Below are 17,228 nucleotides of genomic sequence, written 5' to 3'. Positions count from 1 at the left end.
TGATAAAAGTATAAATCTCGTTATGGTATTGCCTTAAAACTCTGAATAACACAACTGGATTGAATATTTTCAATGAAAGCATGAATCTGGTGCGTGGTAAGACATTTGACACTTTCTCCCGTAGGTGCCATTCCCATTAAGATTGGACGATCTTACTTGACCTCCTGAAGTCTTTCCGTATTCTCAAATTCATAAGTAGCTTATGTTAATAGACAAAACCTGTCGAGACAATTCGTTCACAGGCACGAGACAGTCTCATTTCTCCAAATTTTTGTATCTGATCGAAAAAATTCCTCCCCTTTTTTGCCAATGTTTTCCCATCTTTCTCACTTAACAATTCCAAGATGTGTTTTCCGAGGAAAAGTAACGCATGGAAGAGCATGGAAAGCAAAAAAGGAGACAGGAGATAAAACTGAAAAGAAGAACACATTTAGCACAATTTTCTAAAGGAGCTATCTTTGGCAATTTGAAAAGGCATCAAAGATACTGCACCACGGATATATTAATAAAATCACTCCGCACACTTTCAAATTGACGTCAGCTCACGCATTTGCGGTATTTGCTCTTCGTCCTCCGTTAAGCAGAGAGAATTCCAATTTGATCTCTATGTCTTAAAGTGAGTAAAACAACAAGCAGGGGATCCAAAGTGGAAAAAGGACACATATTCAATCAAGGGACGAGACCAAAAATCTTTTTTTATTCCTGCAGCATTGACAACGTCATTATTTAGCAGTTGATAGATGGCTCAGGGCGGTGTAAATTTCAAACTGAAAACTATGCATCTTTATATATATGCGAACTTTGAATAATCTGTGGATGTATGCACACAATGCCTTACGTGCATTTGTATCTCGGGTATTTTTTGGGTATGATTGGAAAAATTACCACATACTGGGCAAAATTGCACAATTCTGATTGGCTGAGACAAAGTGTGTCCTCTCTTAATCGCGTGAGCAATCTTGACAATCAATAATTGATAGTTCCTCTGCAACGAAAGGCATTGGGAGACTTTTTACAACAGGAGATTTTTGCTGTTAAGGTTTTTTGTGATAATGACTGCTTGATTTGTTGAAGGCAACGCGACGCTCCGAGAAGCGTCTGAAGTTTCGAGCCTCAAAAGCCACAGTTTGGCGGAATTCAATTGTTATCGATTTTCTCGAAAATAAATCTATATTCAGCCAAACGAAGTATGCAGGGGTTTGTTTCACTCTTGGGCCAACGTAACTCGAGAATATGAGTCGAATTGATTTTTTTGGCTGTTGCCACCATATTTTGAAGATGTTCGATTTTTGGGCACATTTGCACTTAATTAACTCGACCGTTCGCTTATAGCCTGTAGTGCCGGCGTATTTTGAGCACACGAGTGCACATTTTCGTATTAGGCCGCCATCTCAGATTTGGTAAATGAGGAGGATAGGGGCGAGGAAATATTTGCCGAGGGAGTAGGTGTTAAGTGGAAAAATGGGCAACAGGGGAGAGGGAGGGGAAGGTTTTCCTTTCTCTCCCTCTCCCCCGAATTTACTGGAAAACTTATACGTAGCAGCGGATATAAAAGCGCGAAAGAAGTACCGACTACTGGACCAACATCTTTTAACAGCGGGCAAAAAGACGAACCACATATAAGCAATTCGAAGTTATATTTTACAAAAGCAAACAAAACTTTCCTTTTTTCGGCAATCAGAGGAAGGAAAATGGCGAGGAGTACAAAGGAGAATGAAAAAAACCTCACGCGCTGAAAGATGTTTTCCCAACAGCTAGCTCTAATGTTGTAGAGTATTTTAGAGGATTGCTATTTGGAGTATTTTTAGGAGTTTACCTTTTGTTTTATTGAGTCTCGCCTTTTTACGCCTTCGTGTTATTTTGATAAATTAATAGTTTTGATCACTTATTCTTAGTGTATGCTTGAACTTGGCTCAGTTCGCGGATTTCCTTCTTGTCGTGCTAGACATTTTAATGGCTTGTTATGGTCGAGAATAATTAGTTTCATAGGTGGTCATGTTTGGGTTGGTAAAACTGACCTTGAGTTTTACCCAAACTGAAGATCCTGTTTGTGCGCGTGATTCTCGTGCGCAGCTCAATCATTGGCGTTTAATTGGTTCTTTGGTGCTCGCCAAGTGCTTCGGAGCGAGCCACCCGATTTCCCCCTTTGCAAAACAACGAATGCACTATGGAAACTCCCACGGTCAGCTAACCCAAACATGTCTGTCATTTTTGCATTAAATACGCGGGCACTCCTTGCTAAAAAAAGAAAAGAGAAATAGCTGCGGTAGTAGAAGGTAGTAGCAACAATAGAAGAGTAGAGAGTAAAGAAGAAAATTACAGAGTCTTGGTACCTCTTGTTAATTCGCCAAGCGAGTGGTAAAACCCCCTCCTTAACACTGAGAAATCAATGTTTGAATAAACGGTTGTAGGCATTCAGACCATTTTATCTTTTAATTCAATTCTTTGTCAATATATTTATAGCTTTAAATTTATTTTTGTTAATAGTTGCACTCTTACATATTTTAGCTGTTCGTTTATGTTATTTTTGTTATATTTTTAACATTGGTAGTTTTAAGGTTTGAAAAACTCATTATTTACGAGGGCCACTGATTTATCACCTGGTATATAGTTGTGTGTTTTTTTCATGGGTGTGTAAAGTTTATGATCACTACTATTATCATTACTATTTTCATCATTCACGTATGAACGGATATATTTCCCTTCATCTTTTTATGTGTCTACAAGTTTCCCTGGTTGCTTTTTCAAACTGGGAAATTTCGTGATAACCATAGGAGGGTCTAAGAATAGGCGTGACCTTTTGCCTATACTCCCACATTAGGAGTTATTTATGTTCACATTTTGCGAGTGATGATGATTTACTTCTTTTCAAATGAAGTTTTGATTGGTGGTTTACTAATTGCTAGGACTTGGACCTGGGGGATTAAAAAGAACTAACACGAAAATCTCACTGACTGGAAAATGTACACCAGGCGCAAGTCATGGTGGAAACGGAGGAAGAAAAATGCAAAGCAACCAGTTCTTTAGTTTGCCTAAACCGTATGACATAAACAACACAGCCTCTCTGTTAGGAGGAAGTGGAGGTGAGATAATTATTGTTTTCATTTGAAGGCAACTGTTCAAATAGAGCAAAATACTTAAATAATGAGAGCACATCCATGTAGCCTATGAATTGCCGCAGATATCACTATTTCTGGTATCTATCACGTAATAGTCGAGATATTTACTCTGCTTGTCACATAGATTTCCCTGCGACAAGCTCGGAAACAGAAGCGAGTATTACGATCATTAAGCTTTATCAAACCAAAGAAATGTTTCAGTCCTGTTAAGAAGCGGAAAATGCTTGACTGCCTGATACATTCCGGCCAAAAAGTGCATGCATTGTTGTTATCCGACGACTGACTAATTCCTTTTTTTTTTTATTCAGGTTCATGCGTGGAAAAACCAGCTGAAGTTTCTGGTGGAGGAGCCATAGAACTTGTCGCTGTTAATGGAGAGATAATCATAGGTAATGAACTTGCTATGTTATCCTCTAAATAATATCCCAAATTTATCGAATGCTGCAATTGAATAGTTGTTATGATAAGTTAGAGCGAGAATTGATAAGTCGAAGGTTACAAAAGTCTCATGTTCTGCTATTGGTAAGACTGTGCTCACATGGGCTAATGAGATGAGTTGAATTTGTTATCCGTTACTCAAACGATATGATTAACTTGACACTTTCGTGGTAAAGTTATTCTTTGTGTAAAGAGTTATCCGCCAAAACGCAGACGAAGTGCTCGGTTATTTCAAAATAATAATAATAATAATAGTTTAATATTTTTAGTGCGCAAATTCCATTTACATATGATCAAATGCGCATAAAAAAACTGGACTACCTAAAGTTTGATCAGGCCAACCGTCTAGTCCACAACAGCACCATCCACAAACACATTCTTTGTTTGTCTTTTGAACTGTTCCGTCAGTTCCACAGACGAAAGTTAACCATAGGAGAATAGTTTGCTGCACCGAAGTTCGTCTTTCAAAATTTGATTAGTGCAATGCAGCCTTCATGGGAAAACTGCAATCCTTAAGAAAAAAGCACTTTACATGAAACCAAAATTATCACGGCTGTATACTACTCAGACACTAGCCCCATACTACACATATAATTCATGTTAGTATCGGGCTCAACAAATGTCAGTCTCGAGATTTACGAAAATTCTATTTTGACGCCAAAAAAGTTCAGGCTGCAGACTTAGATTTAGGAAACGATTCATCTTCCTAGCTAGGGAAATTAATGGTTATTTGTTATTTGTTGTTTAAGTGGCGTTAATAGAAAATGTGACATTGATTCAATTCTAGGTGCCCCTATTATAGCTGAAGCCCAAACTGACACCACAGGAGCGTGTTCTGGGGGCTCAGGAGGACTTATTCGCCTTAACGCATCTAAGGTCAGTAACCTGAATTAATATAATCAGGTGTGGTTACTGTCAAAGGACCTCTGATATATAGATCGATGATAGAGTTCAGTTTTGTATGAAATAATAATTATTAGATACATAAGGTAAATGGGATTTCAATAGCAATTCGAATTCTACCCATTTCAAATTTATTGTAGTTAGTGTTGAAACTCAACAAAAACTCTGCTATGATTAATCAAAGGTAATTATACATCAAAACGGAAAACTAATTGTGGATGGAGGGAGCGGACAAGACAGTGATGACCAACTTTTGGGTGGCGGAGCAGGAGGAGTCATTCAGATAATAGCACCTGAAGGAGAGATTGCTGCTGGGACTTTATCGTTGAAACATGGTGTAAGCAACCGTTGCAGTGAAATACCAGCAGAGGATGGCTATTTTCTCTTGGAAGGTAACCAAAGAAACACGTAAAGAACCTATTTTAAAATATCTGAGATAGATCAAAGTTTGTAAAGTTAAGTTACACTTGTTGACTGTGTAACAGTTAATTACTTAACCTAAGTTGCCGGATAAAAAAGAACGTTTGTGTAAAAAATGCGCATTTTAAGACGGATTAAAGAAATACATTTCTGAAAGAATATTCCCTGTTTCAATACTCAAATAGGTATAACCCCCTTTTCCATGTTTCATAACTGTGCAAGTCTGTATAAAACAGATGGCGTAACATCATTAAATGACGTAGGTTATGATCCAAAGATGTCGCGCTTCCTCTTATCACGAATGCCGAAAATGGTACTCGATATAAATCCGATGTAGTCAAATAAAGTAACCACGAGGGATAAATCCAAAAGATTAAAAGTTTAACCACAAGACGGTAAACATCGAAAGGATCTGTAGATCGAACATTTGTGCACAAACTATTTGCTTTAACAGCTTGAAAAAGCAACATAATGGGTAGTTTCTCTTTTCTTACAGCAAAGGAGACTGCGGGAGCATATAATAATACAAAACTTTACAAATGGCCACCAAGACCCAACTACAACCGCACCATTGCTTCTTCAAATAAAACAACAGGTTTGTTTGTGTATAAGCAGCGTCTGTGTGCCAAGTAAGAAGTGTGCTCAACAAAACTTATTAATCTAAGAAAATTACCCAGGCATGAGCGTGTCTCCGCTTGCGGGCAAGTCTAAGGCATTGAGTAAGGCTGCCCAGTGAGAGGCCTGCATGGGATCTGGCATACCCCAAACAATATTTATCTGTGGCTTTCATCGCGATTTGACATTTCAAATAATTTATCCATCGATACAAGGCTTGATCTGCCAGTTGCAGATTTTAAACTGAAGGGGCATTCACAAAATCGGGAATATTAAAAAGATACATTGCAAATTTTTGCGGCGTAATATCTGATCGAAACTTCTCCACCTGAGGTTTGCTTACTGTTTGTTATACTTTTCTCAAATTCTAATTGGCTTATGATTCGACACTCAGTTTTAACTATCAAGTTGTCAAAATATTGAAACCTATCTACAGGTTGGAATCAGAAAAAAACTGGCTTTACGACCTATGAGTTATTGACCAAACTTGGGGTCAAAACGTCCCGAGTTCTTGTTTTGCATTTTTATGGACCAAGGTCCATAAAAATGTGAAAAAAAAACGAGGCTAATATCCAGCCATCTTGACCGAAAAAGCTTATTTAATAAAGGATATAATACATTGCAAAAAGATCTCGCTTCATTGAGAATTAGGAATGACTTGTTTACTTCGAGAGTCGGGAAAGAAAGCCAACTGTGTTTGTAGAACAACAAACTCACGAGAGTCGTTTCTGTTTTCTTTGTTTTGACTATCTTCTGTCGCTGTTTGCGTTTCCATCGCTGACATTGTACAAGAATTACGAACGTAGTTCTAATTCAATTTTTTTCATGAGCGGGATCGATGCGGGTAATCCCGAGCGGGTAGCCAATCAGAAGACAGGATTCGCTTCATCTTGCCCACTGGCGCTGCGATCCTTATTATCAAGGCCAGATCGCTTTTAGGCCTCTCGCCTGCTCGCTTTTCTCAAAGCTTTTTTCTTTTTATTCGGGCGAACGAACGCTCGAGCTGTAGTACGAAAGTTTCTGCTTGTAGGCTAGTCGATAGTTTTAAGTCCTTGTTCTAACTTTCCTTTACGTAATGAAAAGGGCAGTCATCAGTTTATTTTAAGATTTGTTAAGAAAGATTGGGATTTTCTTCTATCTACTTACTTAGCTCAGCGGTTTTAATGTTTGTTCCACGATCACTTCATCATCTTCGAACTCGTCGCCTATGCCTTTGGCACGTATGGATGATGACTAACTTACTCAATAACCCCGTTGCATGAAATGTTTTTGCTTTGCCTTATGAGAAATCTGCCTCGAATACCAAACGTTTAGCAATATCTTTCATTACAGATGCCTCAGCTAATGCTAGCACAACGTCACCAACAAACCAAACTGGTACGCATTTAAAGTAATCATTTTAAACTCTGACGGGCTAAAAACCTTGCCTTCACCCCCCATTTTTCTTCTTTTTACTACAAATAAACACTTCCTTTCAAGATAATTTTGGGAGACGCAGTGGCCTAGCAATGGACTAGCATCTCATCCATGGGTGGAGTATTGACACTGTTAGTCGCTTCATGCTACAGGGAAACCGGGGTAAGCTCCAGGCTGAGGATGATGGGGAAGGGGGGTGCAATAGGCTCGAGTACAGACTTAAGCCATAGGGGTAATTCCTCAGAAATAAACTTGTCCAACAATTCTTTTTAAACATATCTTAAAGTGCTCGCACCAATCTCTGTTTCGAGACCTTCAGTAGGAAAAGATAGGCCACCCTACTTACTAAAATGGATGAGATTGCCAATCTTATTCCATTTATGCTTGTACTGGTACTTATCATTTGCGTTATTTCATCCGTTCACGATACGTCTAACGGTAGCTGGAGGTAGAGGTTTTTAGAAAAAATAGCTCGAAAAAGCACTTGATGGGTAGAAAGTCTTGCGTATGGAATTAATTTGTCCAAATATCCCATTTGTACACCAAGATTATGATATGAAAGGTCACCGTGTTCATTCCAGAGAAAAAGACTATCGTACCTGTTTAACCACCTCCATTGATTATAAAAAAAAACCGATACAATGTTCTCGAAGTGTGCACGCGCCTATTTACCTAAATACGTGATGTGATTTCCAGATGAAAATACGTAGTGTAATACTGAGGAATCACCTTAACCCAAAGCTGTTGAGATTCAAACCATTTCAGTTACGTATGTACATATGCATGCAGCAATAAGCCGAGAGCCTGCCTTTACTTCAGCTGAGTTTAGTCAGGGCGGACGTCATGACCTCGAGCCAAATATCTTTCCGTCTGGCCCTACAGCTCAGTCAATAGGTATATATTTTATTCTCCGACCTCGGGGAATACTTAACGATGATTCCATGAGCGCACGTTGGATACATGTGAGATGCTAAATATCCAAAGAGTCACGTAGCGCCGATATAACCAATCTCGTATTCAGCTAGCGTAAATGGAAAATTGCCTTGTGAAATTTGATTAAACCTTGAACGTTTCATATTTTCAGCAAGATTTTTTTCAGCTATCAACACTTGTCGCAATTCAATTCCATATTTAAGCAATAAACCACATTTTCTATCAATTTAGCGGCTAATAAACCATGCGGGATGTTGGGAGAACACGAAAAAAGCCTGTCAACCACTCGGCTGCGCGTCTTGGTTTACAAAATTTCTGAAAATTTCTGAAGGTCTTTCAATTTAACCGCGAAGCGAGAAATAAAGACTTAAAACAGAGTCAGCAGTTTAAATAGAAAATTTGGCAACGTCCGAAAAATAAAATCTTGTTTGTTTTGGGTGTTCAAAGTGTCCTCTTCGTTTCCTTCAAACCAAAGACCTGCGATCCTTATTATCAAGGCCAGATCGCTTTTAGGCCTCTCGCCCGCTCGCTTTTCTCAAAGCTTTTTTTTTCTTATTCGGGCGAACGAACGTTCGAGCTGTAGTGCGAAAGTCTGCTCGTAGGCTAGTCGATAGTTTTAAATCCTTGTTCTAACTTTCTTTTACGTAATGAAAAGGTCAGTCATCAGTTTATTGTAAGATTTGTTAAGAAAGGTTGGGATTTTCTTCTATCTACTTACTTAGCTCAGCGGTTTTAATGTTTGTCCCACGATCACTTCATCATCTTCGAACTCGTCGCCTATTCCTTTGGCACTTATGGATGATGACTAACTTACTCAATAGCATATGATGCACGATCCTCGCAGTAGATAGCGCTATTAAAGCAATAGCGAAAATCAGACCTGAAAACAAATCAGGCCTGTACGGGATTCGAACCACTGACCTCTGCGATACTAGTGCAGCGCTCTACCAATTGAGCTAACAAGCCAACTGGGAGCAGGCCGTTGAGTTGATTCGTAATAAACCAGTGAAAGTGATAAATATGCAATGAAATATATGAAGTTCACATATTTTGAACTGCGGTATTAGATACATATGATGCACGATCCTCGCAGTAGATAGCGCTATTAAAGCAATAGCGAAAATCAGACCTGAAAACAAATCAGGCCTGTACGGGATTCGAACCACTGACCTCTGCGATACTAGTGCAGCGCTCTACCAATTGAGCTAACAAGCCAACTGGGAGCAGGCCGTTGAGTTGATTCGTAATAAACCGGTGAAAGTGATAAATATGCAATGAAATATATGAAGTTCACATATTTTGAACTGCGGTATTAGATACATATGATGCACGATCCTCGCAGTAGATAGCGCTATTAAAGCAATAGCGAGAATCAGATCTGAAAAAAAAAAAAAAAAAAAAAAAAAATCAGGCCTGTACGGGATTCGAACCACTGACCTCTGCGATACTAGTGCAACGCTCTACCAATTGAGCTAACAAGCCAACTGGGAGCAGGCCGATGATTCGTAATAAAACCGTGAAAGTGATAAATATATAGGTCAGTGGTTCGAATCCCGTACAGGCCTGATTTTTTTCAGGTCTGATTTTCGCTATTGCTTTAATAGCGCTATCTACTGCGAGGATCGTGCATCATATGTATCTAATACCGCAGTTCAAAATATATGAACTTCATATATTTCATTGTATATTACTCAATAACCGATTGAGTCAGTTTGCTAGACATAACGTCTCGTAGTCACGTTCGACGCACTAAAAACTACTATAAAACGAATACAAGAATTGTAAAAACGTGTAAAATGGTATATAAAGAGTCACTTGTAAAAATGTAGCGGAATTCCAAATCGATTTCATCACAATACTCAATAACCCCGTTGCATGAAATGTTTTTGCTTTGCCTTATGAGAAATCTGCCTCGAATACCAAACGTTTAGCAATATCTTTCATTACAGATGCCTCAGCTAATGCTAGCACAACGTCACCAACAAACCAAACTGGTACGTATTTAAAAGTAATCATTTTAAACTCTGACGGGCTAAAAACCTTGCCTTCACCCCCCATTTTTCTTTTTTTTACTACAAATAAATACTTCCTTTCAAGATAATTTTGGGAGACGCAGTGGCCTAGCAATGGACTAGCATCTCATCCATGGGAGGAGTATTGACACTGTTAGTCGCTTCATGCTACATGGAAATCGGGATAAGCTCCAGGCTGAGGATGATGGGGGGTGGGGGGGGGGGGGCGCAATACGCTCGAGTACAGACTTAAGCCATAGGGGTAATTCCTCAGAAAGAAACTTGTCCAACAATTTTTTATCAATTTAGCGGCTAATAAACCATGCGGGATGTTGGGAGAACACGAAAAAAGCCTGTCAACCACTCGGCTGCGCGTCTTGGTTTACAAAATTTCTGAAAATTTCTGAAGGTCTTTCAATTTAACCGCGAAGCGAGAAATAAAGACTTAAAACAGAGTCAGCAGTTTAAATAGAAAATTTGGCAACGTCCGAAAAATAAAATCTTGTTTGTTTTGGGTGTTCAAAGTGTCCTCTTCGTTTCCTTCAAACCAAAGACCTGCGATCCTTATTATCAAGGCCAGATCGCTTTTAGGCCTCTCGCCCGCTCGCTTTTCTCAAAGCTTTTTTTTTCTTATTCGGGCGAACGAACGTTCGAGCTGTAGTGCGAAAGTCTGCTCGTAGGCTAGTCGATAGTTTTAAATCCTTGTTCTAACTTTCTTTTACGTAATGAAAAGGTCAGTCATCAGTTTATTGTAAGATTTGTTAAGAAAGGTTGGGATTTTCTTCTATCTACTTACTTAGCTCAGCGGTTTTAATGTTTGTCCCACGATCACTTCATCATCTTCGAACTCGTCGCCTATTCCTTTGGCACTTATGGATGATGACTAACTTACTCAATAGCATATGATGCACGATCCTCGCAGTAGATAGCGCTATTAAAGCAATAGCGAAAATCAGACCTGAAAACAAATCAGGCCTGTACGGGATTCGAACCACTGACCTCTGCGATACTAGTGCAGCGCTCTACCAATTGAGCTAACAAGCCAACTGGGAGCAGGCCGTTGAGTTGATTCGTAATAAACCAGTGAAAGTGATAAATATGCAATGAAATATATGAAGTTCACATATTTTGAACTGCGGTATTAGATACATATGATGCACGATCCTCGCAGTAGATAGCGCTATTAAAGCAATAGCGAAAATCAGACCTGAAAACAAATCAGGCCTGTACGGGATTCGAACCACTGACCTCTGCGATACTAGTGCAGCGCTCTACCAATTGAGCTAACAAGCCAACTGGGAGCAGGCCGTTGAGTTGATTCGTAATAAACCAGTGAAAGTGATAAATATGCAATGAAATATATGAAGTTCACATATTTTGAACTGCGGTATTAGATACATATGATGCACGATCCTCGCAGTAGATAGCGCTATTAAAGCAATAGCGAGAATCAGATCTGAAAAAAAAAAAAAAAAAAAAAAAAAAAAAAATCAGGCCTGTAAACAAATCAGGCCTGTACGGGATTCGAACCACTGACCTCTGCGATACTAGTGCAGCGCTCTACCAATTGAGCTAACAAGCCAACTGGGAGCAGGCCGTTGAGTTGATTCGTAATAAACCAGTGAAAGTGATAAATATGCAATGAAATATATGAAGTTCACATATTTTGAACTGCGGTATTAGATACATATGATGCACGATCCTCGCAGTAGATAGCGCTATTAAAGCAATAGCGAAAATCAGACCTGAAAACAAATCAGGCCTGTACGGGATTCGAACCACTGACCTCTGCGATACTAGTGCAGCGCTCTACCAATTGAGCTAACAAGCCAACTGGGAGCAGGCCGTTGAGTTGATTCGTAATAAACCGGTGAAAGTGATAAATATGCAATGAAATATATGAAGTTCACATATTTTGAACTGCGGTATTAGATACATATGATGCACGATCCTCGCAGTAGATAGCGCTATTAAAGCAATAGCGAGAATCAGATCTGAAAAAAAAAAAAAAAAAAAAAAAAAAAAATCAGGCCTGTACGGGATTCGAACCACTGACCTCTGCGATACTAGTGCAACGCTCTACCAATTGAGCTAACAAGCCAACTGGGAGCAGGCCGATGATTCGTAATAAAACCGTGAAAGTGATAAATATATAGGTCAGTGGTTCGAATCCCGTACAGGCCTGATTTTTTTCAGGTCTGATTTTCGCTATTGCTTTAATAGCGCTATCTACTGCGAGGATCGTGCATCATATGTATCTAATACCGCAGTTCAAAATATATGAACTTCATATATTTCATTGTATATTACTCAATAACCCCGTTGCATGAAATGTTTTTGCTTTGCCTTATGAGAAATCTGCCTCGAATACCAAACGTTTAGCAATATCTTTCATTACAGATGCCTCAGCTAATGCTAGCACAACGTCACCAACAAACCAAACTGGTACGTATTTAAAAGTAATCATTTTAAACTCTGACGGGCTAAAAACCTTGCCTTCACCCCCCATTTTTCTTTTTTTTACTACAAATAAATACTTCCTTTCAAGATAATTTTGGGAGACGCAGTGGCCTAGCAATGGACTAGCATCTCATCCATGGGAGGAGTATTGACACTGTTAGTCGCTTCATGCTACATGGAAATCGGGATAAGCTCCAGGCTGAGGATGATGGGGGGTGGGGGGGGGGGGGCGCAATACGCTCGAGTACAGACTTAAGCCATAGGGGTAATTCCTCAGAAAGAAACTTGTCCAACAATTTTTTATCAATTTAGCGGCTAATAAACCATGCGGGATGTTGGGAGAACACGAAAAAAGCCTGTCAACCACTCGGCTGCGCGTCTTGGTTTACAAAATTTCTGAAAATTTCTGAAGGTCTTTCAATTTAACCGCGAAGCGAGAAATAAAGACTTAAAACAGAGTCAGCAGTTTAAATAGAAAATTTGGCAACTTCCGAAAAATAAAATCTTGTTTGTTTTGGGTGTTCAAAGTGTCCTCTTCGTTTCCTTCAAACCAAAGACCTGCGATCCTTATTATCAAGGCCAGATCGCTTTTAGGCCTCTCGCCCGCTCGCTTTTCTCAAAGCTTTTTTTTTTTTATTCGGGCGAACGAACGTTCGAGCTGTAGTGCGAAAGTCTGCTCGTAGGCTAGTCGATAGTTTTAAATCCTTGTTCTAACTTTCTTTTACGTAATGAAAAGGTCAGTCATCAGTTTATTGTAAGATTTGTTAAGAAAGGTTGGGATTTTCTTCTATCTACTTACTTAGCTCAGCGGTTTTAATGTTTGTCCCACGATCACTTCATCATCTTCGAACTCGTCGCCTATTCCTTTGGCACTTATGGATGATGACTAACTTACTCAATAGCATATGATGCACGATCCTCGCAGTAGATAGCGCTATTAAAGCAATAGCGAAAATCAGACCTGAAAACAAATCAGGCCTGTACGGGATTCGAACCACTGACCTCTGCGATACTAGTGCAGCGCTCTACCAATTGAGCTAACAATCCAACTGGGAGCAGGCCGTTGAGTTGATTCGTAATAAACCGGTGAAAGTGATAAATATGCAATGAAATATATGAAGTTCACATATTTTGAACTGCGGTATTAGATACATATGATGCACGATCCTCGCAGTAGATAGCGCTATTAAAGCAATAGCGAGAATCAGATCTGAAAAAAAAAAAAAAAAAAAAAAAAAAAAATCAGGCCTGTACGGGATTCGAACCACTGACCTCTGCGATACTAGTGCAACGCTCTACCAATTGAGCTAACAAGCCAACTGGGAGCAGGCCGTTGATTCGTAATAAAACCGTGAAAGTGATAAATATATAGGTCAGTGGTTCGAATCCCGTACAGGCCTGATTTTTTTCAGGTCTGATTTTCGCTATTGCTTTAATAGCGGCTATCTACTGCGAGGATCGTGCATCATATGTATCTAATACCGCAGTTCAAAATATATGAACTTCATATATTTCATTGTATATTACTCAATAACCCCGTTGCATGAAATGTTTTTGCTTTGCCTTATGAGAAATCTGCCTCGAATACCAAACGTTTAGCAATATCTTTCATTACAGATGCCTCAGCTAATGCTAGCACAACGTCACCAACAAACCAAACTGGTACGTATTTAAAAGTAATCATTTTAAACTCTGACGGGCTAAAAACCTTGCCTTCACCCCCCATTTTTCTTTTTTTTACTACAAATAAATACTTCCTTTCAAGATAATTTTGGGAGACGCAGTGGCCTAGCAATGGACTAGCATCTCATCCATGGGAGGAGTATTGACACTGTTAGTCGCTTCATGCTACATGGAAATCGGGATAAGCTCCAGGCTGAGGATGATGGGGGGTGGGGGGGGGGGGGCGCAATACGCTCGAGTACAGACTTGAGCCATAGGGGTAATTCCTCAGAAAGAAACTTGTCCAACAATTTTTTTTAAACATATCTTAAATTGTTCGCACCAATCTCTGTTTCGAGACCTTCAGTTGGAAAAGATAGGCCACCCTACTTACTAAAATGGATGAGATTGCCAATCTTATTTCATTTATGCTTGTACTGGTACTTATTATTTGCATTATTTCATCGGTTCACGATACGTCTTACGGTAGCTGGAGGTAGAGGTTTTTAGAAAAAATAGCTCGAAAAAGCACTTGATGGGTAGAAAGCCTCTTGCGTATGGAATTAATTTGTCCAAATATCCCATTTGTACACTAAGATTATGATATGAAAGGTCACCGTGTTCATTCCAGAGAAAAAGACTATCTTACCTGTTTAACCACCTCCATTGAGTATAAAAAAAACCGATACAATGTTCTCGAAATGTGCACGCGCCTATTTACCTAAATACGTGATGTGATTTCCAGATGAAAATACGTAGTGTAATACTGAGGAATCACCTTAACCCAGAGCTGTTGAGATTCAAACCATTTCAGTTACGTATGTACATATGTATGCAGCAATAAGCCGAGAGCCTGCCTTTACTTCAGCTGAGTTTAGTCAGGGCGGACGTCATGACCTCGAGCCAAATATCTTTCCGTCTGGCCCTACAGCTCAGTCAATAGGTATATATTTTATTCTCCGACCTCGGGGAATACTTAACGATGATTCCATGAGCGCACGTTGGATACTTGTGAGATGCTAAATATCCAAAGAGTCACGTAGCGCCGATATAACCAATCTCGTATTCAGCTAGCGTAAATGGAAAATTGCCTTGTGAAATTTGATTAAACCTTGAAGGTTTCATATTTTCAGCAAGATTTTTTTCAGCTATCAACACTTGTCGCAATTCAATTCCATATTTAAGCAATAAACCACATTTTCTATCAATTTACCGGCTAATAAACCATGCGGGATGTTGGGAGAACACGAAAAAAGCCTGTCAACCACTCGGCTACGCGTCTTGGTTTACAAAATTTCTGAAAATTTCTGAAGGTCTTTCAATTTAACCGCGAAGCGAGAAATAAAGACTTAAAACAGAGTCAGCAGTTTAAATAGAAAATTTGGCAACGTCCGAAAAATAAAATCTTGTTTGTTTTGGGTGTTCAAAGTGTCCTCTTCGTTTCCTTCAAACCAAAGACCTTTCACAAATCTAGGAATTTGCCCCGTGTGGCGCTATTTGACAGGATAGGAAGGGGTTGCAGTTTTCCATGGGTATAGAAGCAAATATGGTGAATAGCTTGTATCCAATCACGCCTTGTGTCTGAGTTATGCTTTAAAATCTCATGACCGGAGTTAAATGAACCAATCAGAACACTCGGAATGCAAAATCCGGAGTTGAAATTTTAATAATTCCTGTTACTGTTGTTCATACTGAAACTGTTTCAGATGGAGCTATCAAAGATCTGTTAGACAATTTGCAAGAGATCAAAGTAAGGCTTTGGGTGAGTATGCCGCTCACGCACGAGGCGTGGCGTTTGACCTAACTTAGCCGTAAGTGCAATGAACATCTTGCATTATTTTGATCATTACTTCAGTCGCATTTAACCCGTACAAATCTTTGCTCACTTTTGAAAGACTGACGCCATTTTCGAGGAGAACATTTATTATGCTTAAATCAACTTTAGTGGTCAAACAGTAAAATGAAAGCATCAGGAAATTCAAGTTTTAATAGGTATATATATTTAGTCTTCTGATCTAAAATTAGACTTGGTATTTTCATTCCCAGAGAGATAAACGTGTCAACAAGTCTGCCATTCTCGAAGTTATCACCAAACATCAGGATCTTGTATCCACTGAACTGTTACGTGAGAGCAGCAAGAAATTATGCCTTGACACTTTTGATGAGTACTCTGCCATCATGTTCTACATAGTTACCGAGGATCCAGAATTCGTGAAGGTAAGAATAAATACCAGGAAAATCGAAAAGAAAAGCGAGTCATTTATTTTGAACAAAGTTAAGAACGTGTCCACGAGAGCACCAGGCAGTCGTGACACATGCCATCTCACAGTTCAAAGGATCTACCCCAAAACTCAAAATGACAAATTGGTTTCTGTTTTGGTTATTTCCGGGGGGAGATAGGCCACCCCCGATTTTTTCAGGTTTTCACTGACAAATCGCCTCAAAATAGGTAAAATGTAAGAAGCTCTTACTGTAATTGTTTTTGACAAATTACTCTGACGGTTTCCATACCTATTGTCATATCCCTAATAAATGTACGATGCAAGTTTCAATCGATTTGATTCACAGCTTGTCAATCAACAGATGGGAATAAATTAGCGTTTTCCTAAACTTTCCGATTCACTCAAATATTTGATAACTTTGCGGTAAAATATCTCCCTTTACCAGAAAGCCACAACACTTTGAATGCCTCTTTCTAGTTCATCACTTCATTTCTGAAAATCATTAACAAAATCTTTGGGCACTGCCATATTTTCATCGTGAATGCCTTTTGAAATCTACCACTGTGACAGCTTCTCTCAACTGCACTTGTCACGCAATTCTAATTTAGGAGAGTAAACCATCATTTTATAGCTCGTTAAACAAGATAATTAATCGAGAAAGCTAAGAAATATCAAGTGAACCAATCTTTTTTCACTACATGCCTTCGTGATCAAGTTTTTCAGTTAAGATGTTATGATTAACAGTACCAAAGGCTTTACTGAAATCCAAAAATATATCAGAAGAAAATTCATGGCAGTCAATTGCATGTTGTAACAAGTCTTTGATGCCTATATTAGGATGATTCCTGGAGTGCCTTGCACGGAAACTTACCTGCTTGCAATAAAGTACTTTTTTTCTTTTCTAAAAGAATCTAATTTTCTCTTGTACATCAATCTTTCCAATAGTTTATTGAATATAGATAGAATAGAAATGGGACTTAAATTGTTTAAACTTGTTTGAAGGCCTTTTTTAAAAGTAGGGGTAACTT

The 17,228-nt window shown here is 39.0% G+C and overlaps 1 protein-coding gene across 1 annotated transcript in view; it reads left to right on the top strand.

Annotated features, from left to right (window-relative positions):
• The window catches only part of LOC111337935 (uncharacterized), a 42,618-nt gene that overhangs the window by 6,326 nt on the left and 19,064 nt on the right, over positions 1 to 17,228 (top strand). The window contains 11 exon segments of the mRNA XM_088753403.1: positions 2,907 to 3,083; positions 3,428 to 3,508; positions 4,345 to 4,433; positions 4,645 to 4,852; positions 5,377 to 5,475; positions 6,828 to 6,872; positions 9,794 to 9,838; positions 12,257 to 12,301; positions 13,934 to 13,978; positions 15,685 to 15,740; positions 16,025 to 16,195. Coding sequence (XP_088609529.1) covers positions 2,907 to 3,083; positions 3,428 to 3,508; positions 4,345 to 4,433; positions 4,645 to 4,852; positions 5,377 to 5,475; positions 6,828 to 6,872; positions 9,794 to 9,838; positions 12,257 to 12,301; positions 13,934 to 13,978; positions 15,685 to 15,740; positions 16,025 to 16,195 — 1,061 coding nt within the window.

Source organism: Stylophora pistillata, chromosome 3 (assembly GCF_964205215.1).
Source record: "Stylophora pistillata chromosome 3, jaStyPist1.2, whole genome shotgun sequence".
In the NCBI taxonomy this organism is placed as follows: domain Eukaryota; kingdom Metazoa; phylum Cnidaria; class Anthozoa; order Scleractinia; family Pocilloporidae; genus Stylophora; species Stylophora pistillata.
Note: the sequence above shows the minus strand (reverse complement) of the source record. Positions and strands in the feature narration are given on the sequence as shown.